At 59.1% G+C, this 26,971-nt stretch overlaps 1 protein-coding gene across 1 annotated transcript in view; it reads right to left on the bottom strand.

The window, feature by feature from the left end:
• Positions 1-26,971, bottom strand: part of LGR6 (leucine rich repeat containing G protein-coupled receptor 6) — a 74,663-nt gene that overhangs the window by 31,987 nt on the left and 15,705 nt on the right. The window contains exons 2-4 of the mRNA XM_019750849.2: positions 19,933-20,004; positions 17,904-17,975; positions 14,675-14,746 (exon numbers count right to left, since the gene is read on the bottom strand). Of these exons, the coding sequence (XP_019606408.2) occupies positions 14,675-14,746; positions 17,904-17,975; positions 19,933-20,004 (216 nt within the window). The remainder of the gene's footprint in view (positions 1-14,674; positions 14,747-17,903; positions 17,976-19,932; positions 20,005-26,971) is intronic.

Raw genomic sequence — 26,971 nt, 5'->3', positions numbered from 1 at the left:
TGGTTCTCCCCCCGCGTGGCAGCTGAATCATGGACACCCCAACCCTCATCCCCAGAGGCCCCAAGACTCCATAATCTGAACCCAGAGAAGAACTGATGTGACTGGGCTGGGGGAGGGGAAGAGGTGACTTTCTCTCGTTCCCACAACACAGCCACTTACAGAGGGCCCAGCCCAGCTTCCGTCTCAGCCTTAAGCCGTTTCGCCAGTGCCCTTCTTGCCAAAAGTGCCACTGGGGAATGTCCCCAGCTCACTAGTAAGGGGGCCAAAGGTGGACAGGCCAACAGTGAACTGACCGGGACACACCTGAAAGCGCAGTCAGGAAACACCTCCCACCCACAGCAAACCTGACCTGGTGGGACCATAAACCCTCCTGTGAGCGCCCTCTACTGGCGAGGCCCGTCACTGCAGTCGTGGTCCCCAGTAGTCTGACTGTGGCCAGCTGGCCTGGAGCTGGGAAGGTCCTCCCCAGCAGAGTGCGAGTGGTTCAGAGGGGTGGGCACCTGCTTGTAAAGAACGCCCTGATGTCTCCTGGCACAGACAGGTCTGGAAAGTGAGAGCTCCCTGCCCCTCGTCCCAGAGCCTCCAACCCAGCGGCAAAGCCAGGCTGACAGCCACAGTGCAGCGTGGGGGCAGCACACGGGCGGGGGGCGGGGGGGGGGCTCCTGTGGGGCAGCCAGGAAAGCAGGGCAGAGAAGTAAGTAAGTGCCAGGGGGAGTTGCTCGCAGCCTGTCCCTGAGGCCTGGGGACAGGGTTGCCCAACAGCAGGGTGGGGGGGTGGGGGGGTGCAGCTGGTGATCACAGGGCCAGCGTCGCCAGGCCAGGTACACGCGGGGTGAGTGGGGAGCCCCGGCTTCCACGAGGACCGGGGTAGCACTGCCGGATTCAGCCCATAACACATGGTGCCCATTTAAACTGGAATTCTGGGGAAATAACAAATAATTGTTACTGTAAGTACGTCCCGTGCAATATTTGGAACGATGCCCAGTTAAATTTGAATTTCAGATAAACAAGGAATCACTTTTTAGAGTAAGTCGGCCCCCTCTAGTATTCGTAGCTCATGCTGCTTTTTGTTTTTTAAACGCAGTGCTACCCCAGGGGCTCCAGTGAGCGTGGAGGGGGTGTGGGCTTAGCCATCAGGCCGATCTCGTCACACATCCTCACTTAGCCTTTCGGGTGGCTTTCCTCAGCTGTGTGGGGTGACCGTCCGCCTACCCAGACGCGGTTTTGAGATTAAATGTGGGCAAATGCACAGATCAGGGCCTTTCACCCAGACTCCCTGTCCTTCTAACAGGGAGGCCACCCTGCAGGCCCGGAGACCCATGGGAGGAGCTGGGCACCTGGCGAACACCGGTCCTCAGGTGATCTCGGCCGTGAGGACCAGACGTCCCCTCGAGGTGGCTCCCCAGTGAAATGGAGCAGCACCGGCTTCTACCTCCTCCCGCTCCCCTCCGAGGGACATCCCCTGCTTACCCCACAAACCCCTGAACCTTGAGGACCCCGAGGGTCAGCAGCCTGGCTCTAGAAGCTCCTGCCACTCTCTTCCTGCCCAGCTCCTGGCAGGATGGGCTGCTCTCCCCCCATCTCCTTGAGTCAGGGTTCAGGCTGCCCTGGGGTCCCTGGTCCTCTAGGGCGGGTGGGAGGGGAGCTGTAGGCAACACGAGCAGCCAGCAGAATCCCTACTTGGGACTCAAAGACCTTTCTGAGCAGCTCCCATCCGCAGGTGGGAGAGCCACCCAGACAGACTCTGGTTTGGCAGGAAGAAGAGAGCAATTATACCAATTAAGCCCTGGAATAAAGTCAATGCCCCAGCGGCCCTCTCCCCACGTGGGCCTGGGCTCCGAGCGCCATCCTTACCCGCAGTAACACAGCAGGTTAGCAGGGACCTCACAGGCCGGCTGGGGCTTGCCTGGGCCCTGGGGAACCCGCTGAACCTCTCTAGTGTCAAACTGCTCCCCACACCCCAGCGCAGGGCTGAGGCTGAGGCAGAGAGAGCAGACGGAGGGGCCAGGCCCCTTCCCTGCAAGTCCCCAGGGGCAGGCGGCCTGAAGGTCGCCTGGCCATAGACGTCCCAGAGAGCTGGGAAGATGGGTGCCTGGTCCCACCTGACTGAAGCGAGATGAGGGAGCAGCAGCAGCAGAAGAGATTCAGGTGGGAGGGCAGGAAGCTGCTCACTGACAAAGATCCAGAAGAACAAGAGTGTAAACTCTGAACACGGTGTCAGAGCCTGAAGGGGCCGGCCAGCCTCACTCCTAAATAAGGGGGGGTCAAGAGAAACATGCAGAGGGAGTGGCAGGGCTGGGATGCAAACTCAGGGCCACCTTCCTCCTTCCTCCCAGCCTGGCTGCTCTGACGTGACACCTCCAAGCTGCGGGGAGCACATTTCTGTTTGGGTCCAGGGTCCCTCCAGCCCACAGAGCAGCAGACTGACCTAGTGGATGCTTTCTGGAATCTGTCTAATCCATCTTATATGCTGCTAGGTCTTAGCCAAACAAGAGGGACAGATTCAGGGCTCCTAGTCCACCACCAGCTGCCCACGGATGTCACGAGGAACTCACTTAACAGGGGCCCCGCGTGTGAAGCCCCAAGCTCAGGCCCTGGTCCATGTACCTGCTCCCAGTGTGTCCCAGGGGAGGACCAGGAGGCCAGCAGGGAGGGGGCAGGTGTCCTGGTCTGCTCCCCTCGGTCAGGCATGACTGGAGGCCTCGCTCCAGATGAGTCACGTGATGTGAGAGACATGGTGGTCACAGGAGCAGAGAGAACCCGTGAGGACAGGTGGGCCTGAGGTGGGCTGGGGACCAAGGGGAGGAATGCTGCTCCTCATCCAGCCAGAGCGAGGTGGGCTTTCCAGGGCCCCTGCCACCCCGTGGTCCCTGTTCCTGGGAAGTATGTCCAGCCAGTCCCGGCTCTGCGGTGCCCTTTCCCTCCCAGCCCGTCAGGCTGTGAAACGAGGGCCAAGGTGCCACTCTGGATGCTGGAAGTTCAGAGCGGGGCCCCTGCCAGCCCGTGAACAGTGCCCAGGTGATGGGCCTCTCTGCCCCCACTCGCGCCCCAGCCGGGCTGCCTCCCTCTCCTGGAAGCTGCTGTCCACGCAGGCTCTCCGAGAAGCACCCGCTATGTAATTTGCGGAGCACAACACAAAACATGAATGGAAAGCTCTGCTCACAAATGACTGAGGATTTCAAGGTGGTGACAGCAGATCATGAGACCTTCCAATCTGAGGCCCCATGTCACTAACGGCCCGGGCCTCACGCTCCCCCAAGCCGGTTCTGCTCCGAGCTCAGAAATTTTCCAAGCTGCGGGCCAGGCCACTGTCCCCACTCCAAACCGTGAGAACAGTGAGAAGGGGGTGGGGCAGGTACCTGAGGCTGAGAACCATTCATTTGGCGCCCCGTTACCGACTGGCTGCCCTGGCCAAACCCCAGGCCACTTTTCACCTCAAATCCACAGCCCCCCCAGCGCAGCGCATGCATGACTCTGGTGGATGTGGGGAAGGAAGGGAGGAAAGAGGAGGTGGGAGCTCCCGGCCCTGGTGGGGTAGAGAGCAGGTGGGAGGAGGGCGGGGGGACTCAAGGTGGAAAAAGGAAGGAAAGCAGCACCATGGAAACGGTTCCTCTGTGGGGAAATACCACAGGTGGGCGCTGTTGATTGCCTGGGGGGGACCAACAGCCCCAACCAACCTGCCAGGGAAGGGAGACCACAGGGAGCAGGCTGGCACCTGCAGAGCAGGAGGAGGTGCCTGGGCCTCCCACAGGCGGCGGGGCCCCAGCCTCCCGCACCAGCTCCCCTGTGTGCAGGGTTGTGGGAACCCAGCGGGTGGCCCAGCCTGACAGAGGGCTCGGCCACTAGGGACCACGCTGACTCAAGCAGCTCCAGCCCAGGACTGAGGTCCCTCGTCTGTCACTCACGACAACCCCAAGGCCCCCTCAGGCTGTGTCCTGGGAAGCCCCCTGTGGCTCCATGATGCCCCTGATGCCCCAGGTACAAGGTCACCTGGCATGTCCCTCACCACCTAGTGTCAGCTGGGTCAATGAGGTTAAATCCAACCTTGGACCTTTGAACAGCTTTACCAAGCTCTCGCTTTGCCAGCTTTTCTCCTGGTCGGACTGAAGGCCCTGAGGGCTGCCTCCTTGTCCTCTGAAACGTGCCCACAGTGGGACCCGAGCTTTCCTGCTGATGGAATTATGGGGCTTCCAGCCCTGCTCAGAGCACTGCCTGTGAGACCAGCCCCAGAAACGAGCATTGAAGGACCCACTCAACAAGGAGCAAAGGGGTGACCATCCAGGTCACAGTGGAGACACGGCAAACGTGGCTCTCAGCCCAGGGTCCACGTCTCTCCCGCGTGTGTCCACTTGGGAGAAGGTATCTCTCAGCCTCTGCTCCACAGACAGAGCCACAGGGACAGCCTGCCAGGGACCCCACAAAGGGGAACGCTGCTCCACCCACATCGCTGGCCAAGGTCTTGTGAAGAGCTCAGTTTCCTAGAGCTTCCTTGGCAGAACCCAACATTGGGGTCCCCTCCCTTGGGTCCTCGTCATGGCTCTACCCACTTGGAAGGCAGACCTGAGCACCCTGGCAGGGGGGAGGGGTCCCATGGTGACAGAGATGGGGACAGAGGCCACAAGAAGCTTAGAGACCCCAAAGTCCCCTGCAGGGTGTGAAGGTGGGTGGAGCCTCCAGCTGACCTGTGCTCACTGTGGCTGAGGGGGAGGGGCAGGTGAGAGCTATAGCACATCCCTCCCCCCATACACGGGGAGGTCTGCATTATGTCACCTAGGAAGATGCTTCCCCTCTCACTGTCAGCCTTTCACTACACTAGATCAAAGGTGGAATATTAAAATGAAGGTGATTCCAACTGGTTCTCCGGCTGCCAGACCACCCTCCCTCCACCTGTCAGGAGCTGATGGATGAGCATGGCCCTGGCAGGTACAGAAAGCGCTTCCTGTGAGGACATCAAAGGAGGTACCTGAGCATACACAAAACTGCCCGCCTTCCAGGAGGGAGGCAGAGAAGAGACTGTGTGTGCAGCCCTTACGCGCTTCCCCTGAAGACACAGCCCTTCGGATCTGGGCAGAGGCCAGCTTTGTGGGTGACAATCCCGGAATCCTGGGGTGGGGACCACAAAAAGCCATCTCATCCACCCCCTCCCCAGCCTCCAGCCATCAGATTCCTAACATCCAGCGGGCTCTGGGTCCTTCCTGGGCTGTCTGAGATGTGTGTAAGGGCCGGTCCTGTGGTTACTCGGTGCCTGGACGGCCGCCCTTGGCAAAGAGCGGCTGTGGTTGCTGGATGAAGACACAGACGGGGGTTTTCCCAACTTGCCTCTCCAGAGAGGGGGCAGTGATGCCAGAGGCTTAGGGAACAGCAGCATCCCAGGGTTTGCAAGACACTGAAAAGCCATCCCAGCAGACGCTTAGTAAGAGGTACCAGGGAAAACGAAGCCACAGGTGACACTTCTAAGGGGACCTTGGAAGGAGCAAAGGTCCCTATCAGTTCACCTTCCCCAACACACGGTCCAGTCTTCCCACAAGCCATTTTCTCCTCCCTCACTTCCAGGGTCTCCGAGGCTCCCTGTGGACCAGAGTAAGACCTGGGGGGTCACAGCCCCGTGGTGTTAACCCTCTTCTCCCCAGCCTCCCTGCGCCCATCCACCCACCCCTCATCTGCCACTCACACAGACCAGAGACCCCTCCCCTGCTGTGATCTTGTCTCTCTCCTGCTCAGTCATCTGTAGCTTCTGGCCAACTCCAAACCCTTTGGCTTGGGCTTCAAGTTTCCCACCCTGGAACGATTCTCAGTCCCATTTCTCGGAAGGGCCCCCGTGCCCCTGTCCTCCCGGAAACACTCCTCTCTGGCCCTCTTCCTGCCCCAGAGCCCACGGCTTGTTCCTCTCTGTACTTCGTGTAGGTTGGCGTTGTTTGAAATGAGCTTCTCCAAAGCTCTCCTGGAAACTCCTGTCCTCCAGGAGCCTCCTGACCAAAGGGTACACGGCGCTGGCCCCCACACTCACGTCCTGACTGCCGGGTCCAGGCCCTGCCCCGCCCAGCATGCCGGCAGGTTGTAGCCCATGCGGACACTTGGGAGAAGTTTGCCAGTCCCACAGGAAGACCATTGCCAGCAGTGCCATTCGCAGAGATACACCCAAGAGAACTGCCCACCTGGGTCTACGTGAGTGCACAGCAGTACAAACAGCGGAAGCACCTGACGTCCGTTGTAAGTGGGCACACAAAATGCGCCCAGCTGCCCAGTGGACGATTCCTGAGCGACACAGAGAAATGAAGGGCTGAAGCATGTGTGAACACATACGTGATGGGCCCTGAAAACATGCTAAGGGCAAAGGAGCGGACACAAAAAGCTACATGTAGTGTGATTCCGTTTGTGTGAAGTGTCCAGAACAGGCAAATCCAGAGGCAGGAAGTAGACGAGCTTGTCAGGGCCGGGGAAGGGGCTGGGAGCGAGGGCTGATGGCGACTGCTTTCTCCTGCGGTGCTGAGACGACCCGGGAGTAGACAGGGGGTACGGCTGCACAGGTTTGTAAATGTACCGAAAGCCATGTTACCAGGTTATACATAAAACTGAAATGATTACGCTGCATTAGGAAACTTCTGAAGGGACGAAAAACCAGACCCCAATCCAACGTATCGTAAAGGATGCATGTGTTTCTGAGAGTGTGGTTCACAGGGCAACACCCAGAAATGTTAATGAGCGTTGTGTCTGGGTGGTAGAATCGTGGGTGATTTTTATTTTCTTCTTTTCATTTTTTGTATTTTCTAAATTTTCTACAATGAGTCAGAACAAAAATAAACATGTTTTTTAAAAAAAAAACAAATTGCGTCAGTGTGTAATTAAGTCCCAGGCTCTGAGAGTGGAGAGGAGGGAGGCCAGCCGGGGAGGGCGCTGGGGAGGGAAGGGTTTGGGAGGAGCACAGGGGACTCACTGCTTCCTGCCGCCTTTCCCTGCTCTCCAGGCCCCGACTCTTGCTGTGGTCCAGGCTCCATCCTGCCGCCATCTTAGTGGCCTCACTGCTGGGTCAGCCAGGCTCCCTGTGCTCTCTCGGAGACACAGGTTTGTCGGCGTGAAAACACCACTGTGGGTCCACTGCCCGTGGATGGTCCTCAGCTGGCCACTGCAGGCCGCACTCTCTCTGCAGACCTGCTTCCTACACGCTGGCAGATGGTGCCGCACGCTGGGGGCGCTGGGTCTGCAGCAAACCAGCTGCCCATCTGAGCCAGCGTCACACCTCCACGGCCCATGTGCTCAGGCACCTCCCCTCCTACAAAAGCTGTCCTCTGGTCTCCACCAGTCCGCCTGTCATTCTGCAAAACCCAGACACTGCTCTCTCTTCCACAGACCTGGGATCTTCCTGCCAGGCGGGATCCCACCCATCATGGGGCCCGCCTCTCGCCTCAGAGGATCTGAGACTGCCCGCTGGCCACTCCGTGTGTCCTAGTGGCCACACGTAGGGTCAGATGACGGGGGTTCTCTAAAGCCCTAAAAGCCTGTGAAGGGTGTCCACAGCCATGCCTGTGCTCAGTCATTTCCTGTTCACTGCGGCGTCCCTTCCTGCCCGGGCCCTGGGTTCCAGGTTGTTTTGCGGCTGTGCCACCAGCACAGCGACGCCCCCTCTGATGTCACAGAGACCAAGGACAGCATCCTCTACGCCTTGAAACTATGAAAAGATTGACCCCCAAGAACGCTCCATAAATTCCTGTTTCACAAAAGGCCTGGGCTGCGTCTGCACCGAGCAGAGACTGTCACGGCCACGGAGGAGGGAGTTGGGTTTGAAGTGGCACAGACGTGGAAAAGCGCCCCCGTCCGCTGGACATTGGGGACGGCTCTGCAGACAAGGAGGATGGGCACAAGTAAGGCGTCGGACCCCTTTACGTCTCTGAGAGGAGATGCAGGTGGTCCTGGCGAGCGACTGGAAGTGGGGCCGCGTTTGGCATCGTCACTGACACGCACAGAGCGCTCGGTTGGACTCGCATTTAAATCGTCTGCATGTTTTGCCCTTTGAAAATAAATCTATAAAACCCAGACCCCAAAAAAAGAAAAGAAAGAAGAGAGACTAGGTTCTCAAACTTGCACCTACAAAGAACAGCGACCCCAGTGACACGCTGGACGGACCCAGATTCACACGGGCAGCCTGACGCTCAGGGCCGGGAATGGCCAGCATGGCTGGCACTGCTGGTGCGGCAGGGTTAGCTGCTGCCCTTCCCTCTGTGTGCCTGCCGTTCCAGCACGTGCACTCTGAACGCGAGCTGCATGCCTGACCTAAGCTCCACTCCTGCGGTCAGAGGCATCCACACCTGTCAGGGCCAGTGCCGCAGGAAGAAGGACCACAGCCACAGCCCCAGCGCCCACCTGGCTCAGCTCCCATAGCCACGGTCTCTCTGAACTCCTGAATCACCTCGCCTCAGTCCCTTCACTAAGGGGGATGACACTGGGTGACAATTCTGGAGGTCAGTCCGACAACAATCCTAATAAGAGGACCACCGTTTATTGTGCACTTGGGACATACGTGGCACGCCGCTAACCCCCCAGCCATGTCTCATGAGTCTCCATAACAATTGCTGTCACCCCCCAGTCTACAGCTCACAAGACCAAGGCGCAGAAAGCTTACACGATTCACAATCCTCTATCTAGAGAACAGCAGAGAAGAAAAGCAGCAGCTATTTGCAGAGGAAGACCGTGCAGCCCCACACCACTGTCTCATCTGAGAAGAGACAGACTGTCCGGGCTGCCAGAGTCCAACTGAGCTGGTACCTGCGTCAGGGCTCCCAGGCTGGGCACGGGAGAGCCTGCATTAGAGGCGGGTGGGAGTGCCCACACACGTGGCATGAGGCCACGGGCCCCTCTGCTATGGTCCTCTATGGTCTCCAGCCCCAGAAAGGTGCTGCCCTCCCCACGCACAAGGCGATCAAGAAGGGACACGAGAACCACCCTCCAGAAGAAGTCAACTTCTTCCAGGAGACACGGGAAGGTGAGAGCTGGGGTAGAAAAGATGGCTTTGTGGGGGGACGCAGTGACCTCCGTTCCGAGGGCTGCCGAGCCCCTCAAGGCTCTGCATACTTTCAAGCATGCCACCCAGAGAGGCTCACCCTCCAAACGCCGTGGCCCCTCCTGCCTGCTCACCCCCAGCCCCCATCCAAGGTGCACCGAGTCCAGAGCAGGCTGGCTGCAGCTGTTTTAAGGGTAGACATGGGGCAGACTTGGCTCTAAGTCCACAAGCAAGTGTCAGGGCTGGTGAGGGGAGAAAAGCCACCCTGGCGAGCGTCTCCCAGATGGGTGACATTCCAGAACAACTGATCTTTGAGCCACCTAAAGAGGTCACAGAGGCTCATAAACAGATCACCCCCTTTCAGAGGGAAGGGGCGTCTGTGGGCCTGGCCTGGGCTCCAGCTGGCAGAAACTTTTCCCCTGCCTTGCTGGGTGACAATGTGAAAGTCACTCCCCTCTCTGCTGCCTGGTTTCCTCACCTGGAGCCAAGGCCGTCGGACTGGGTGACCCCACGGCGCCATCCAGCTGGTATTCTGAGGTCCTGTGGTCTGGGGTGGGCGGCCTCCACCCACACCACCTCGCCGGTGGCCAGAGCGGGAGCCCGGTGCGCTGGCCACCTTTTCCGGCCGCTGTGTGGATTTCCACACTCCAGCAAGCAGCTGGCAGCCACCAGGGCTCCAAAGGCTCATAAACGGGTGGAAAATTACTCATGGATTCGCACAAGATCACACTTTCCCGGCTCCTGACCAGTCTTCTCTCCCCAGGGCGGCAGTGAGGCAGGGAGGCTGCCAATGGCAGGGGTGCGGCCAGCAGAAGGGGGTGCAGGCACACAGGTTGTCTCTGCCCCTGCCTGGCTGTGACTCTAGCCAGCTCCCACCGCCTCTCCGGGCTCCCCTAAGGCAGCACGGGGACAGAATTCTGAAAAGATGTCGGCTCCCAGAAAGTGAGGGTAGATCAGCAGGAGATGGTCAGGCAGGAGGAGGACAGTGGGTGAGTCTAAGGTCTTCAGAAGAAAGCGTTTGAGCCCTTCCGTTCCTGGTGGTAACCAACAGCAGGGAAGTCCTTCCCAAAGTCTAACCGTGTGTCTCTAGCTGCATCCCCTAAGAGGTCATTGGCATCTCACTGCCCCTGGGCAGGTCCATAACCAAACCAAGCCGAACCTGACACTCCCCCTGTGTGCAAGTGATGGCAGGGGGACAAAGGAGCGGACAGTTTTAGGACTGCACAGAAAGTCTTTAGGGCCTTGGGACAGGTGATAATGATGGCTACCCATCCTAACTGAGGCTGGGAGAGGCAGAGGTTCCTGGACAAAAGGCCAGTGATCCGCACATTTTAATTACACACGAATGCAGTAACTGCCCAGAAGGGGGGGTTGGGGTCCTGTTCAAACACAGATGCTACATCACTAGAGCTGGAATGTGGCTGGAAGGTCCACACTGCCCATGGGCCATGTCTGGGACCGAGGCCGCTGGCCCATGAGCCGTGCCTGGGGCAGCAGGGCCCACAGCAGCGGTTCCCTTGTCTAGCTCTGCATCAGGTGCCACCTGAGAAGACGTTTTTCCAAACGCAGATTCCTGGGCCTCAGCCCTCAGGACTCTGGCTCAGCTGGCCTAAGAAGGGGCCTGGGGACTGCACTCTGTACACTTCCCGGGCGGCGACGCCAGCAGCCTGGGAGCCTGGCTGGGCCCCTCACAGCTGCCCTCGACACACTCAGGAGTCATGTGAAGAGCATGCCTGGGCTCAGAATTCACACAGACCACCCGCTGGTTCTGGGATCAGCCCCCAGACCTTCATTTCCTCACCTGTAAGATGAGGAACATGGACCCCCCCTAGAGATCAGCTACACAGAATAAAGGTGGTGTCTGCTAAGCACGAGCCTGGCACCACAGTCAGCAGTGGGATTCTCCCTGCACTCACGGGCTCCCCTGGGCTCCATCGCCCCAGGCAGCTCCTTTTTAGCTTTTCTGCAGTAACCTTACAGCATGTTCACCTGCACTGACTTTCCTGTCTCAGAAACTCAAGTCCATAGTGTGTACAAGGGAGGAGTGAAAATGGGAATCAGGGCATGTGTGATATTGCTACACTGGCCTCAAGCTGCTGGAAGGCAGGGACCTTGTTTGACAACTCTTCTCAGTAACTTGTCTGCCAAGTATTTCAGGCTCTCAGCAGAGCTTGGAGGAACAAACTGATATTGGATGGATGGATGGATGGATGGATGGATGGATGGATGATGGGTGGATGGATGATGGGTGGATGAATGATGGATGGATGGATGATGGATGGATGGATGATAGATGGATGGATGGATGGATGGATGGATGGATGGATGGATGGATGATGGATGGATGATGGATGGATGGATGATGGATGGATGGATGGATGGATGGATGGATGGATGATGGGTGGATGATGGATGGATGGATGGATGGATGGATGGATGGATGGATGGATGATGGGTGGATGGATGATGGATGGATGGATGGATGGATGATGGGTGGATGGATGATGGATGGATGGATGGATGGATGGATGATGGGTGGATGGATGATGGATGGATGGATGGATGGATGGATGATGGGTGGATGGATGGATGGATGATGGGTGGATGATGGATGGATGGATGGATAGATGGATGGATGGATGGATGATGGATGGATGGATGGATGGATGGATGGATGATGGATGGATGGATGGATGGATGATGGGTGGATGGATGATGGATGGATGATGGATGGATGGATGGATGGATGGATGGATGGATGGATGGATGGATGATGGATGGATGGATGATGGATGGATGATGGATGGATGGATGGATGGATGGATGGATGATGGATGGATGATGGGTGGATGGATGGATGATGGATGATGGATGATGGTTGATGGATGGATGATGGGTGGATGGATGGATAGATGGATGATGGATGATGGTTGATGGATGGAAGGATGGATGGATGGATGGATGATGGGTGGATGGATGTGTGGATGGATGACGGAGGGAGGGAGGAAGGGAGGGAAGGACAGAAGATGGATGGATGCAGGGAAACATAGACACCAGTAGTTGGGTCTCCTCCTCCCTCTGGCACACTCAGAACTCTGCACTGGTGCCAGCTGCCCAAGATGGAGCCTTAACACAGGAGGGAGGAACTGGGGGGAGGGGGTCCCCTACTTCCTAGCTCTGCCTGGGTCCCATGTCACATGACCACATCTGAGTTCTCAGGCCCTACAGCCCCACCCCTGGAGGGGCTCCAGCCTCTGTCAAGTCTCTCAGAGCCAGGTCTGCAAGATCTCCAGGGCTCAGAGGACTCAGGAGGCTGAGGAGACCCACGAGTCTGGGCTGAGGTGCTCCCGGGGGGTGAGGCACCACGCTGCCACTGGGTGGCCCAGCTTAGGCCGGCTCTACCCCACACTAGCATTTACGGCTGCAGGAGCCTCCCCAGCCCACCACAGACACTGTCCTGGTGCCTCCAGGAGCCAAATGACCCATGTTCAGACCTTCATCATGTGCAGGGGCTGCCCGTGTCCCCCCAGCCACCCACTCGGAGCAGGAGCCGTCTCTGCCCCAGACACACGTAGTAATCAACTCCAGGAAGCCTGGGGAGGTCCAAATACAGTAGCATATAATCACGGGGCCCAAAATAGCTGTGCCAGGGTGGCCATCTGCCACCTCGCGTGTCCCTGGGGACCCCGTGGCCAGGCCCCACAGCACGGCTGGGGCTCGCAGCCTCTCTGGCTGGCAGGAGAGTTGGGTGGTGCTGACGGTATTCATGGATCACCTGAGGACCTGAGGGGCACCTGGGGGTCTCTCCAGAATGGAGCCTACACCAGGGCCGCCTGGACCTAGGGGCTCTTGGTCCCTCCTCCTGCAGCTCTGGGCTCCGTCTCAGCTCTCAGCTTCTCACCCTACGCACTCTCCTCTGCTGTCCATCTGACCCCTTCTTGTGGGTTGGATGGTGGCCCCCCAAAATATACGTCCACATGTTAACTCCCAGAACTTGAATAGGGTCTTATTCGGAAGAAGGGTCTTTGCAGATGTCACTAAGTGTTGGCTCCAGAGGTGAGAGCAGCAGGGTTGCCTGGATGACAAGCAGCCTTCTCAGAGGTACAGACACAGGGAGGGGAAGCCACGTGAAGGTGGAAAGCAGAGCTGGAACGACCGGCCACGAGGAATGCTGGCCGCCAGAGCTGGAAGGGGCAGGGAAGGAGGCCTGAGGCCTGCGACACCTTGATTTCAGACCTCTGGCCTCCGGACCATCAGAGAATACATTTCTGACACAGTCCTGCCAAGCGTGCCCGCGTCCTTGCAAATTCTCTACAATGCACTTGGTTCCTTCTTACTCTGTGTCTTTGCATGTGCTGTTCCCTCTGCCTAGCATGCTGTTCCCTGCCTCTTCACCAGACTGACACTTTCCAATCCTCCCAATGCGAGCCAGGCTCTGCCTCCCGAGCAAAGCCTCCAGCATACGTGCAAAAGGATGGGTCCGTGGCCAGTTAAAGGGACCACGTCACACCAGCACCATCACACCGCACCACAGTGCGGACACCTCCTTTTCAAGTTCCTCTCACATTTGCTACATCTGATCATCATGACAACCCTGTGAGACAGGCAAGGGACGCAGTCATCCCCAATTTGAAGGGGAGAAACTGAGGCCCAAGAGGGTACATGGCCCAGCAGTCAGGCTGAGCCTGGGCTCCGTCCAGGGCTGCCCTCGACTGCAGAGGCAGATCAGCTCATGCACCTCTGAGCGTGGGAGGGGAGGGAGGGCTGTGTCCCCACCCTGTCCACCCAGAAGCTGACTGTCCAGCTGTCCCCTCACAGGAGCGGCAGCCCTTCAGAACTCAGGGAGCTGCCTGCAGAGCCCACCCGCTCCGTGCAGCCCCCAGCATGCTAGACCCGACTTAGCCTCACACGAAGTGTGAAGAAGCTCACATGCTTCTTCATGCAGGTGAGGGGCCCATGTGCCGACACCTGCTCGCCAACCGCACCTCAGTTCCCCCACTGGCTCCCACCTTTGGTTCCCCCCACTATATGCTGCCCCATGAGGTGTAGAAGTATCTGAAAATGCAGTTGGCTCGGCAGGCATGTCTGAGGCACCTACTGCATCCCAGGCCTGGCGAGGGGCACTGTGGGAGCCAACCCAGCACCTGGCCCAGGGTGGCTGCCACTGTCAGCCACACTGCAGCCCCAGGCAGCTCCCTCCCTCAGCTCTGTCTTGTGTCCACCATGCCCCTAGTGGGCAGCAGAGGAAGTGCAGGGCCCCTTGGAGGACGGCTGTGTCCCTGGTGGCCAGGGAGTCCCAGACACAGCTCCCCCACCCCCAGCAACAAGGGAAATGGCCTACACCCCAAAACCCTGGGGGCCATAGCAGCCTATGTGGAGGAGAAAGCCCTTCCTGACACTTCTTGGGGTGGCAGTCCCCACCCCCACCACCCCAGGCTCCGTAGTAGAGCCAGACACCCCAGGACCACTGCCCTGGTGGCCCCACCCAGGGAGGTCCTATTCCCACAGTCCTCGGGGGCGCAGAGGCTTGCTTCCCGGATAACACATGAGTGTGCATATACACACTCTGACGGCAACAAAACCCCGAAGAAACTGAAGCCAGGAGCTGTCTGGACCGTGGAGGAGAAAGGGGGGCACAGAGAGGAGGGACGGCAGGCGGGGGGCTGGGCTGTGACTCACAGAGACTGCAGGCTCGGCAGCTCCCACAGCGCTTCGGCGGGGATGCCTCCCAGGTGGTTGTTCTGCAGCATCCTGTAAGGAGAGGAGGGGCTTGCAGGACCCCAGGCATGTGGGGCTGGGGCTCCTCCCGTGCACCCCCCACCCCAAGTCCAGCCTCAGAGCCCAGAGTCCTGGCCCAGCCTCCGGCCGTTAGTGGGGCTTCAGAGGCTGTCCAGGTTGTGTGGTCTGTGCACGGGGCAGGGAGGCGTCTCAGAGGGGGAGGCAGAGCTAAAGAGGACTATGGAGAAGAAGCAGCAGAGACATGTGGGCGGCAGTGAGGGTCAGAAGTCAGAACTCGCGATTCTGTTGGCGTTTGGTCAGGAAGGATGTGGGGAAACGCGGGTTTCCTCCCCAGGCCTCATTTCTCTGCCTGTGCACCTGAGAGGCTGGGGTTTCTTTGGGGCAGGGTGGATGGGGTGAGGGCAAGGCCCCCTCGGGTGGCAGGGCCCCAGGCAAATAGGACTGACGGAGTCCGGGGCTATAGAAACCATGTGCCACACCCCAGGTCAGCGTGGCAGCACTGTTCTGAGGGCCCAATGTCACACAGTTCCTCAAAGAAGGAACATGCCAGCCAGTGGGCATGGCCGCTCAGCAGGCCTGGCCCCAGGACCAGGAGTCCTGGAGCTTCTCGGGGCACCTGGAAAACTCCACGTGCAGATAGGAGGGTCAGAGAGCAGGCAGCAAGGAGAAACAGGGTCATTGCTGACCCCAGGCACCACAAAGCACAGGGAGTCCCCTAAGACACGTCACCTGATGAAGGCTGTGGCTGGTGCAGGGGGAAGATGCAGGGGGAAGATGTGGGTAGTAGCTGCCATCAGAACCATCTGCCTGTAGCCTCTGGACCTGGGCCCAGGATTGAGGAGCGGGAGGGCACACAGGTGTGGGACGAGGTGTACAGGGCCCGGGGCAGCTTAAAGAAGGTATATGGGGCTAGATCCTATCTTCCCCTTGAGATACACACTCACACACACTCACTCACACACTTTCACACTCACATACTCACATGCATGTGTACTCAGACACTCACACATACACACATTCACTCATACACACGCACACTCACACTAACTCACTCTCACACACTTATCTGGGCGGGCACAGCTCCACACGACATTTTCCCTACAGTGTCGAGAAGAGTCAGGAGGGCTGAGTAGATCTAGCCTGGCCAGAGCCTGGGGGGTTCAGACTTGGAGAACCCACCGGGGAGGGGAGGGTCGCAGAGTAACAGCTCCAGGTCAGGCATGGGGCTGGGGGGGAGGACGGAGGGAGGGGCCCTGCCACAGGCCCTTAGGACAGGACAGACAGGGAATCCCCTTCCTGTCCTCTGCCTCTGGGAGGGAAGGAGGCAGGCAGAGTGTCCTGTAGGGACAGCCAGCCTCCGAGAAAGGAAGACGCAGCTCAGACAGAGTCCCAGACTGGCAGCAGCCAAGGTGACGGTCACCTGCGGTGGGCTTTGCTGCTCAGTCTTTCTTACAGGGGACTAAAGAAGGGCACTGCAAGGAAGGGCACTGCAGCAAGAGAACCTGACATCAGACTTTGGGGCACTGGGGCCCAGATGCGGGTGGGAGCGCGCTCGGAGCTGCCACAGAGAAGCCCCACAGGCAAGGGGCTGACACGAATGGCAGCTCGTCTTCCAGGATGGGGTCCAGGGGCAGTGGACAGTCTGGCTGTCCTCAGCGCCCCCCAGCAGCCTCTTCCGCCACCCGACTGGGTGAGCCCAGGGCCATCTGCAGAAGGGGCGGGGCCTGCGGTTTCTCCAAGGCTTTGATTCACTGCCTGCCGAATGCAGGCAAGAAAGAAAGAGGCTCGTCTCTAAGCCTGAGTCTTAGGAACGGACGTGAGCCTCACATCTGAAGGCCCAGCACACAGCCCGCTCTCTAATCCAGACTGCAGGTCTGAGCCTGCACCGGGCACAGACACACCACCAAGCAGGCCTGGTTCAGGATGCGCCCCACCCCATCCCCACCCCCTGGGGCAGTGGAGACCCAGGGAAGACCCAGGAGGGAGAACCAGGAGGAAGGTCTGCCCCACAGAGGAAGGAGACAGGAAGACAGGCTGGACAGGACAGGAGCTCCCCAGGCGAGAGAACACAGGCAGATCCCCAGGGAGCTCAGGGCAGAGGTCCAGAGACCAACACGCTCAGCTGTGGACTCCTCACTCACCGGGCACTCGAGGCTCGTAGGCCAAGGGCACCGCCAGCCCATAAACAACTTTGAGTGAACTAGAAAAAGACATTCCTTGCTAGGTGAGTGTAGCCACAAGCCAGACATAGGACTGGATTTCAGCCTGTCCTCACCCCTCAGCCAGATGGTCTTGTGCAGTAGACAACCTGCTCAACTGTACAGAGAACACCTGAGGTCAAGTCGTGGCTGAGGGGATAGCAAAGCTGGGGACGGCTCCCCACGTTAGGGATGACCCACACACTCACACTACTGCTCCAGGATCAGCCCCACAATCCTCTTTTTTTTCAAACCAGTCCCCATGGTGACACGTCTCCCCCGAAGAGACTTTCCCAGCAACTCGCAGACCCTGTGCACGCACTGCCCCTCCCCCTCCCACACTCATCAGGACAGACTGGGGCCTTGGGGGGGGACATTCTTGGGGGCAGGAGACAGTGCCTTAGCTCCGCCTTCCCTCCCATGGGCCACCAGCTCAAAGCCTGGGGGAGCGCAGGTGACGTAACATAAGGTACTCTGCAATTCTCACTTTCCTTCTCCTTCAAGGGGAAGGTGAAAGGAGCCGGGACAGAGAAACCTGAGACCTGATGGAGGAGGTGAGCTTACAGTGACAATGGGGGCTCAGGGCTACAGCCAGAGACCAGGGTGGGGCCCAAGAAGAGAAGCCCGCGTGGACCCGCGTGGATCGCTCCTGTGCAGTCTTCCCCCGCCCCCACCCCCATCCAAGAGGACAGCACTTGGGTCTGTAACAGCTCAGTGCCGTGGACACCTGTGCTGATATCACTGCTCAAACCACCAAGGAGGGGACGGTCTGCCTCCCTGGGGCTGCGCCAGGCGGCAGCTGAAACGTGCGTCCACCAGTCACGCAGGGTGTTGTAGACATGGGGTACAGAAAGAAATGGACAACTAGAGGGGCAGTACAGGGAAAGGAGTGGCACGCGAGCAGGTGACAGATCAGGACTCACTCTGCCCCCAGTTCTCCAGGTTGCATCTCTGTGGAAAGTCATACTTACAGGATTTTCAGGTTGTAGAGACCAGAGAATGCTTGTCCTGGGATGTGTGACAGATGGTTCCCAGAGAGACGCCTGCAAACCAGAGCAAAGGTGTGGTGACGATGGCAGGGAACCCACCGAGGGTCCCCTGCTTGGCTGTCTTGGGATGCTGGTGACAACTACCAGGAACTTCGAGCTGCAATGTATTTCCATACTTCACACCCATCACCTCACTCCATTCTCATTATCACCTTGGGGTGCCTATCATCACCCCAAGTTTCAGAGGAGGAAACTGTGGTTCGGTTCGACAGGGCAAGTCACTTCCCCTTGTCAGAGCTCGGTGGTGGCAGGGCCTGGTGTCTCCAGATCTGACTAACTTCTCGGTCATGTCTGCTCTATATGCCTCCCGTGTGAACCTGGTACCCCGTCCCCTGGGGAGGGTTCCACACAGACGGGTGTCTGTGTCCCCATGGCCCAGACTCCACAGCTAACCTCAGGGACCCAGGAGGGTCAGGACCTGGGTCTGACTAAGCATTTCCACATGTGTCACAGGGTCACCAACCCTAAAAGGAGCAAATGCGACAAAACATGTGCCATGCTAGAGCCAAATGTGCAGAGCTTACTGGTGGACAACTCGGAAGGCCCCTGGAGTCCCCGAAGCCCCTGTCACTGTCACATATGTCAGTCCTGAGACGCCTGTGATGCAGGGACCACTCTGACCATCCTCAGAAACTACTGCTTTGAAATCTCTCTCTATGAAGAGTCTCTTGACATGACACCTATTCTTTTTACAGACCACGTGGAAAGGGCATGACCGTATTTGAGGTCCCAAGCTCGGGTCCTGTAGGTGGGTCCCCCTCTGCACTCGGGTCCCTTAGAGGGGCCTTCGAAACAGGCCCAGCCACTCAGGGAACGGAAGATGGAGGATCAGACTTAAAACTCCGGTGGTGCCCCTGCGTCACCGCCCGCAGCTCCACAGCCTCTGTCCCGCTTTTCATTCCCACCCAAACTGTGTCACCACCTTAGAAGACCCCTCTGGTGCCTCTCACGCTGTCACTTCCTTTGAGACCGGGCTTCCCTGCCCAGTGCGGGCCCCACCCTTGACCAGTCCTTACACAGATGCCCTGGTGTCCACATCAAGCTGCCACACTCGCCTGTCACCTGCCCACCTGGCCTTTCGGCCTCACCTGGAGGCTCCCTGAGGGCAGCAAGCAGGTCTCCCATCTTGTTTTCCCCAGAACTTGAACTTGCCTTTCACAGGAGGGGCCAGAAAAGCTGGTCTGGCAAACCCAGCAGTGGCCCCGGGGTAGATGGGATCCTAAGTGCAGCCCCCCGCCAATGGTGCTCTGGGAACACCTGTCAGGGGGGTGGGTCCTGGGTGGATATGGACTGTGAATGTTTTCAGGGCCTGGAGCCACAGTTAGTGCAGTCAAACCAAACCTTACTAGAGCTGCAGGGTCTCTGCTGGTGCAGAGATGGGGTAGGGGGTACACGGTGGCCCCACAGCATACCCCCATGCTGGGACAGTTGCTGAGAGGTAGAGAGAAAGGAGGGCCTGCCAGTGGGGAGGGGAATCTGCTCAAATGCAGGAGGGGAAACCGGGAGTGGAGGCCAGCGCTGGCCAGGTGGGTGTGGTCAGGTGACGAGGCCCCTGGAGGTGGCCGCCAGGCTGTGGGAGCCACAGGAGCCTCTGAAGCTGGTGGGGTGCACCTTGGAAGGGGTGGGGGCGTGAGCTGGGGGCTGGCGTGACCCCAGGTGTGAGGGAAAGTCTCGGGGCTGCAGCAGTGGGGATGGAGGAAGGACACTCCAGAAAGAGCCGCCAGGACTTGGAGTGGCAGGTGCTAGACACAGGGTGAGAGCAGGTCAAAGGGGACCCGCAGGGAGGCTTGTGGCTATTGACAGAAACAGGGAGCTCAGGGAGGAAGGAAAGGCCGACTTTGGGGATCCTGTGCCAGCAGCCCCACACTGCCACCCTGGGGTCCTCACCTGGGCCAGGTGCCCCGAACACCCCGAGGGACCCCTGGTCCCAGCCCGCGAGGCATCTACTCACAGCTCCTCCAGGAAGCGCAGGTGGTGGAAGAGGCCGGGCCGCAGCTCCGTGAGGTTGTTCATGCTGAGGTCTCTGCATAGACAGACCAAGGGGCCTGTGAGCGGCCTGTCAGCCCCATGCAGCCTGCCCAGCTCCCCACACCCACCCATGTCCCCACTGACAGCCAGCCTGGTGGGACCAGCCGGTCACATTGTTCCCTCGGCTCTTCCTTCCTTCGTGGCCTGCCCGGGGCCAGCTCTGATTAGGACAGAGAATGAAGCTGAACTCCCAGCACAGGGACGAACTAGAGAAAAGTCCAGGGAATTTCAGAGCAGGAGGCAAGGGGCTGTTTCATACAGATGGCACTTTAGGCACCAGTGGGAAAACTGAGGCGCAGAGCTTCCTGCCACTCAGCCCTGTGAGCGTCCCTCCAGCCAATCCCAGAGCTGGGGGATGGTGCTGCCCTCCGAGCCCCTGCCAGTCACCTCCCTGGCGGCTTCTTTCCCTCAGTCTCCAAAGAGGCCGTGGCCTCCGGGGCCCTGGAGAAAACGCCGGATCCCGGGTGCTGGGACGGAGACCTGGCCCTCCCACGTTGCCCAGAGCTGCTTTCTCAGGCACCACCCTCTGAGGTGCCCTGCACCCCAAGTTCTCACAGTGACAACAGCTGACACTCGCCAGGGGCCTACTCTGTGCGGGGCACTGGCTAGTCTTTACCCAAATGACCCCGTCAGTGCTCATAACACCCCAAGGCAGGGCCTATTGTCACCCCACTTTACGTAAGAAAATGAAGAAAATGAAGGGTCTGAGATCAAGCCTCTTCTCATGCCTGCGACCCTGGGCTCTTACCCCTGGGACCCTCGGCTTCCTGGCCCATAAAAGTGGGGTGAATTGGCCCAAGTCCTCGGGTCCTCGGAAGGATTAGTGAGCGATGCTTACAGATGCTTACAGACCACCTCGCTAACAGTACGTGCACAGTACTGCGTCCCCCCTTCCAGCTGACCCTCGGTGACCTCCCAGCCCAACAGGCCTGGGGTGGGTGGGCAGGGGGCAGGTCCTTGGTTGGTGGGTCCCACCCTGTGTTACCATGTTCTTCTGTTTGTGCCTGGCGAGCAGCCACTCAGTGTGTACCTGTCACAGTCGGGTCCCATCCTGCTCAAGCTGCCAACAGGGGCTCCTGGCCTCTGCCAGCCCCCTCCCTGGGGCACACAGGTGGGCCCAGAGCAGACCGTCATGCCACTGGGCACCGCCACCCTGGGGCTTTCTCTCTTCTCGAGGACGGTGCTTTCACCCTCAAATTCAGCGTCTCCATTCCCCCCAAGAAATGCGTGCTCCATGTATGCACCCCGAAAGGTGTGTGGGCTGTGCGTGCAAGTCCAGTTCCAATCTACATAAAGACTGTTTAGTCTCACATGTCTCATGGTTGATAAAGCTCCGAGGCAGACACAAAGGAAGGACGGCACTGCATGCCGGGCAGAGCCACGAAACCAGGCAGGGAGCGTGGGCTGCTGGTGGCCCACGGTTCCCACCCTGCCCACCCCGTGTGTGGGTCGGCAGCAGGCTGTCCTGGGTGCTGGTGGCCACTGTTAGGGAGCAGCACCAGAGAGCTCGTCAAAGGACTCTAACCAGGGCTTGTCTGCAGGGGTCCGCAGGCCCAGGAGCCCGGCTCTGGCACCAGGTGCAGAAGCAGGACGCACAGAGCACTGAGGTGGCCCAGGAAGCCACTGCAACCGCGGCTGACTGGCCACACCCCCCCGCCCCCCAGCAAGTCCTGGGCCTGGCTCACCCTCGAGGTGCTGCAGAAGCAATTACCTCTCAATGTTTACCCTGAGCATTTCTGAACGTGCCTCCACAGGAGCCGGGGTGTGTGACTCAGGCCCCATCACTCAGCTGTCCCTCCAGGGGCCGCACCGCAGAGGCTCTGATGTGGCTCCATGCCCCCACCCCCTCTGCCCCACCAGCCTGACTAGCGGCCTCATTGTTCTCCCCTGGGGAGGAGGGGCCACAACACCCCCACATCCTGCCCCAAGACGGCACAGCCCAGCTGCGCTGTTCAGTGGGGTGGATTTCAGGTGGTCCGGGTGGGGGAGCCCCACTCAGGCCTGGCCCTCTCACAAAGGAAAAGGGGTGAGGCTGGTGCCAAGGAGAGGGAAGGCAGGGGAGCGCAGAGCTGGGAGAGGAACCTTCCAAGCTGAGCTCCTCCGAGCTGATGCCACAGGCCCTGGGAGTGGGAAGAGCTGCTGTGGGGAAGCGGCCTCAGGGAGGGGGACTGTCCTGGGAGAGCAGCTGCCCCTGTGCAACCAGAGAGCACAGCACAGACCCGGGACGAGAGGCCCCCTGTCCCAGGCTGCCTGGGTCTGTCTGTGGTGGCACCGGCCTGATGGTACCGACTGCCGACTACTTACAAGGCAGCAGGTGTTGGGACACACGAGCTCTTGGATGTGCGTGTCATGTATCTGTACATGTGCATTCAGAGAGCTGGGCTGCTGTAAGTCACAGACGCTCTCAAAGCACCCACACGTCACAGTCAGGAGCTCTGGGAGACACGAGTGGCCTCAGCCAGCTCTCACCCTTTGGCTGAAAACCTCGTGGCTGTGACCGTCTCTGGGTCTATGTCCTGGCCCAGGAAGGAGCACAGGGTGCTTGGTGACGCTGTTCTGGGGCCCAGCTTGTGACTGAATCACATGCCCGAAGCCTGAACTCACTCTGCCCCACCGTCACCCTGTGACCACTACCAGCACACGTGCACACACACGTACACATGCATGCACAGACACACACATGTACACACATGCACACTTGCATACATACACGTACACATCGACAGAGATACACACATACACACATGCACACGCACACACACACACCACTGGTCCAGGACTGGCTTCACGGGCATGCGCCCTTGCAGTTGCAGAGACCACACTTGGCAGCTCAAAATGCTGCTGTTGGTCTGAAATTCTTCAGACGTTTTGCACAAGAGGCACCCACTTCCATTTGCACTGCACCCTGCAAACTGCTTTTCCCAACTGAACAGCAGGGTTGAGAGGATGGGTTGCCGCCCCTTAAAAGTCTTCTTCCCAGCAGCCCTGCGTCCTCTCAGTGGACACAGCCAAGGGGGGAGGAGGGTCTAGGGGGTCCTGGGATGAGGCAGGCAGGAGAGGAGGGAGGGCAGAGAAGAGCGGGTAGCCCTGGGCATGGGAAGTGGGAATTTCTGGCTGCACATCAGGAAAATGTTCTCAGAGCTTCACCCTGTGAGGCGACCAGACCACCCAGGATGCTGGGTGTGGTGGTGTCGCCATGGAGACCAGCAGCAGGTGTGATAAGAGGGGAATGCTGGGGTAACTGGAGGGGGTGGGGTAACAGGAGACTCTCGCCCATGGCGATTTGGCTGGTACCCAAGGGCCGGGGGGAATTTGTTTTGTGTGCGCTTTTCCTATGGGAGGAAGAGACAGCGGAAGGTGCAGCCCCTGGCTTCTGCTGGGCTGCTCTGGGAGGACTGTCCCCACCTGGCTGGAGCAGAGGTCCAGGAAGCAGGCCCCCTGTGCAATGGCTCTGCGTGGGCTCAAGTTGCCCATCTCTGCAGCCAGGTAAAGGGCAGTCGGATAGTGACCTGGAGACGAGCTCCCGTGCATGGGTCCACTCCCGGCCACCTCCCCCATGGGGCCTCCCGTGTGCACGCTCCCTCTTGCCCTCTGCCCAGCACTGTGCTTCTTTATATCATCCAGCTCAGTGCTAAGAGCTATGCCGCCTGGTCACATCACCTGGTGTCGCCAAGCCTCCGTTCTTCCATCTGTGAAATGGGGGCAATAGCACTAGCCTCATAGGGTTGTTGCGAGAATTACAGGAGTTAATAAATGTAAACCCAACACAGTGCTCATAATTCACGGTACACGCCTCCAACTGAACTATAATGATTAGAACAGAATGGCCCACGTGACGTGACCTTCTCCACGGCAAGGACTGAATCCTAGTCCGATTCCCCCGGTCCTAGCAGGGGCCTGGCAAGTAGGGGCATGCAGTAAACACCGAAACGTGTGCAAGTAGTGATGCACACAGACCACAGGCCGCCCCGCTTCCGTTCCCGCGCTGACAGCCCTCACGAGGGAAGTTCTTCCTGTTGTCTCATCTGAGTTCCTCCCACTGCTGCCTTAAGGACACAGGGTCTGCAGAGCCCAGCAGGCACTGAGCTCCAAGCCGGTGCAGAGTCAGTGGGGCAGCTGCTCCCAGCGCTCACCCTTCCCTTAGTCTGGCATCCTCTGGAGAAAGTGAGCGCAGGGTCCTGCTCTGCAGGATGAAAGCAGACCTCACGTTTGTCCTGGGTCTCCTCTCCACGAGGCCTAGGGCTGCCTAACCTTTCCTTCCTGCCACATTGGGAGACAGCGCACGGTCCGCAGGGAGCAGGACAGGCCAGCACAAAAAGAGCCCAACGGGGGTCTCACCTGCCAGCAAGGGCAGGCAGACAGGCCCGCTGCCACACCTGTGCAGTTCCTCTGTCACCAAGAGAGACAGGTGGCAGCATACAGAAGAAAGAACCAGCACCTGGAATCAGGGACCTGGTTCAATTAGGCCAGCGCCAAGGTCCTGTCCAGCCTCAGGTGATGGGTTCAGGTCTGACCCCGGCTGGGTGCTGGGTGCGTGCTGCGGCTGCGGACCCAGACGAAGTAACACCACCAGCCCACAGCTGAACAGGCTCTGCGATTCAGCAGCTGCTTCTGCAGCCACCACCCCACTCAGTTCCTCCCTGTGTGTCCAGGTGGGAGAGGATAACAGAGGCTCAGAAGGGGAAGCGTAGAAGGGAAGGCAGCTGGGGCAGGCGGGCGGGGTAGGGTCCCGGGAAGTGAGCCCACAGTGGTCGGTCAGCACCAGAGGGCAGCAATGTCACCCCGGGAACGAGAGCTCTCCCTAAGCAGGACCCTCCTGCCCTGCAGCCTGGGGGTCCTCAGTGACCATCTGTGACCACCCAAACACCCCGGAACAGAGGGCACCTGATCTAGACACCAGCAGGGTTGCCTCAGGTCACCCAGCCTGTCAACAGCAGAGGGGGTGCTGCAGTCAGGTCCCCCAGAGCCCGGACACTGCCCTGCCCACCCACAATCACCTCCGTCCAGGGGCGCCCCAGATGCCATCTATCAGAGCTGGCTCCTGAGAGGCTCCAAACACAGCAGCTGACACAAAGTTCTCTTGGATTTCCGCAAGTGTCACACATTTCCAAAGAAGGGAGCGTATGGGATGGGAAGTGTCAGCGGCTCGTGCACGCAGCTCAGTCCCTTCTCTCGCTTCCCAGAGCCTCCATCATAAGTGCTGTGTTTCTCAATGAAACGGCCTTGCTGACTTAGTCACAGTGGCTTGCTCATCTGGAACCAGGATGTCTCCAGCCTGCCTGGGGCCACAGGGGATGCAAGTAAGAGGCTTGGAGGAAGACGGGCGGGCACCTGGATTTGGGGGTCATGTGTGAGGGGACCAAAGGTCCCCCTAGTTGCTGAGCAAAGGCGAGGCCTGTGTGAGTCAGGCTGAAATGGGGGTGGGGTGGTGAGCCAAGTCATTCCTGTGGGGGGTTGAGGGGGGCAGCGAGAAAGGCAAGGGAAAGACACACTCTTAAAAGTTGGGCGAGAAAAGAAAAGCAGGGAATTTTCTAGCCCTGGGTTGAAGTCAGGGGACATCACTCATCTCGTCACAATGGTTCATCTGTGTGAAGTGGGCCCCCCAACTCTGATGGCCTAGAAATAAGGCCAAGGGGGGAGGGGCCCAGGAGAGGCCCCGCCCACTCAAAGGTGTCAGACCTGGGAAATTGTGGTTTGGGGCCATGGGAACCCACTTCAGCCAAATCCTATGGCCCTACCTTCCTCTTACTGAATGGGGGACGTGACAGCAGCAGCAAGCTTGTGGGTGCTGGAAAGAGTGAGAGGGGACACGCACCCAAGCTGGAGACTGAGTTCTGGGGCTGCCCCGACCCTGCCACCACTGTGATCCTCTCGTGAGGGGCCAGCCCCATCTCACCCTTGGGGGCACCTGTGGCTCTGGTGACAGCGTGGCTCAGCTGAGGTGGGCGCTGCGCCCCTGGGTCCCAGACAGAGAGCTGGGGGTCATGGGCAGTGGTGCCGGCGCTGCTGTCCATCTGCCCGGCCCAGACCAGGCGACGGCTCTCGAGAGCAAAGCATGGCTCAGGGGTTGCAGTGGACATGCTTCTCCCCCAAGGCCCCAAGTGCCGCCCACAGGCGGAGACGCTGAAGGGACCCTGGCCTCTGGCATTATGAAGAGCAAGCTTCTGAAGCCACAGGACAGACCATGGTCCCCTTCTCTCTGCAACACCCCAGACCTGTGCTGCACAACAGAGACCATTGCCTGCCCACACGGGACCATTTCCATGTAAATTCACTCAAATTCAGTCAGCTGCTTGGGTGCACCAGCCACACTCCAGGGCTCAACAGCCACCATGGCTCATGGCTACGACGCTGCTAGCACCTCCATCATCACGAGCAGGTCCCCTGGACACACTGCAGCCTCCACATTCACACGACCTGTGTCTGGCTCCCGGCTCTGCCACTGTGTTGCTGTGTGACTTTGGGAAAGTTACGTCACCTCTCTGTGCCTTAGCTTCCTCACTGGTAAAGGGCTTAGCTAGTGCCCAGCGCATGGTAAGGAACCAGCCGACGTGACCTGTGAGAACCACGAGCCAACACTCCCATTCACAGAGGCCCAGCTCAAGTGCCTCCTCCTACAGGAAGCCTCCAGCCCTTCCTTTCATCATCCAGGCATGTGCCGTTCAACCAGCATTAACAGGAGCACCTACTACATACCAGGCATTGTGCCAGGTCACAAAGCTGCAAAGCCCAATAATGTGTGCTCCCTGCCCTCAAAGGACCCCATCAGTAGGGACAAATGACAGAGCCTGAGTGACAAATGCTGGGGCTGGGGCTCCCTCAGACCACTCATGAGGCCTCTGACTCCATCTGAGTGCTCGGCCACAAAGGCAGCCAGCCACACGGCACTGCCCTTGACTGCAAACTGCCGCCTCCTCGTCTCAGCTCATTCACGTGCTGTCTCCCCAGATGGGCTCCTCCAC

This window comes from Rhinolophus sinicus, linkage group LG12 (genome assembly GCF_036562045.2).
Source record: "Rhinolophus sinicus isolate RSC01 linkage group LG12, ASM3656204v1, whole genome shotgun sequence".
NCBI classification, from domain to species: Eukaryota; Metazoa; Chordata; class Mammalia; order Chiroptera; family Rhinolophidae; genus Rhinolophus; species Rhinolophus sinicus.
The sequence above is the reverse complement of the archived record's forward strand: the minus strand, read 5'-3'. Positions and strand labels throughout refer to the sequence as shown.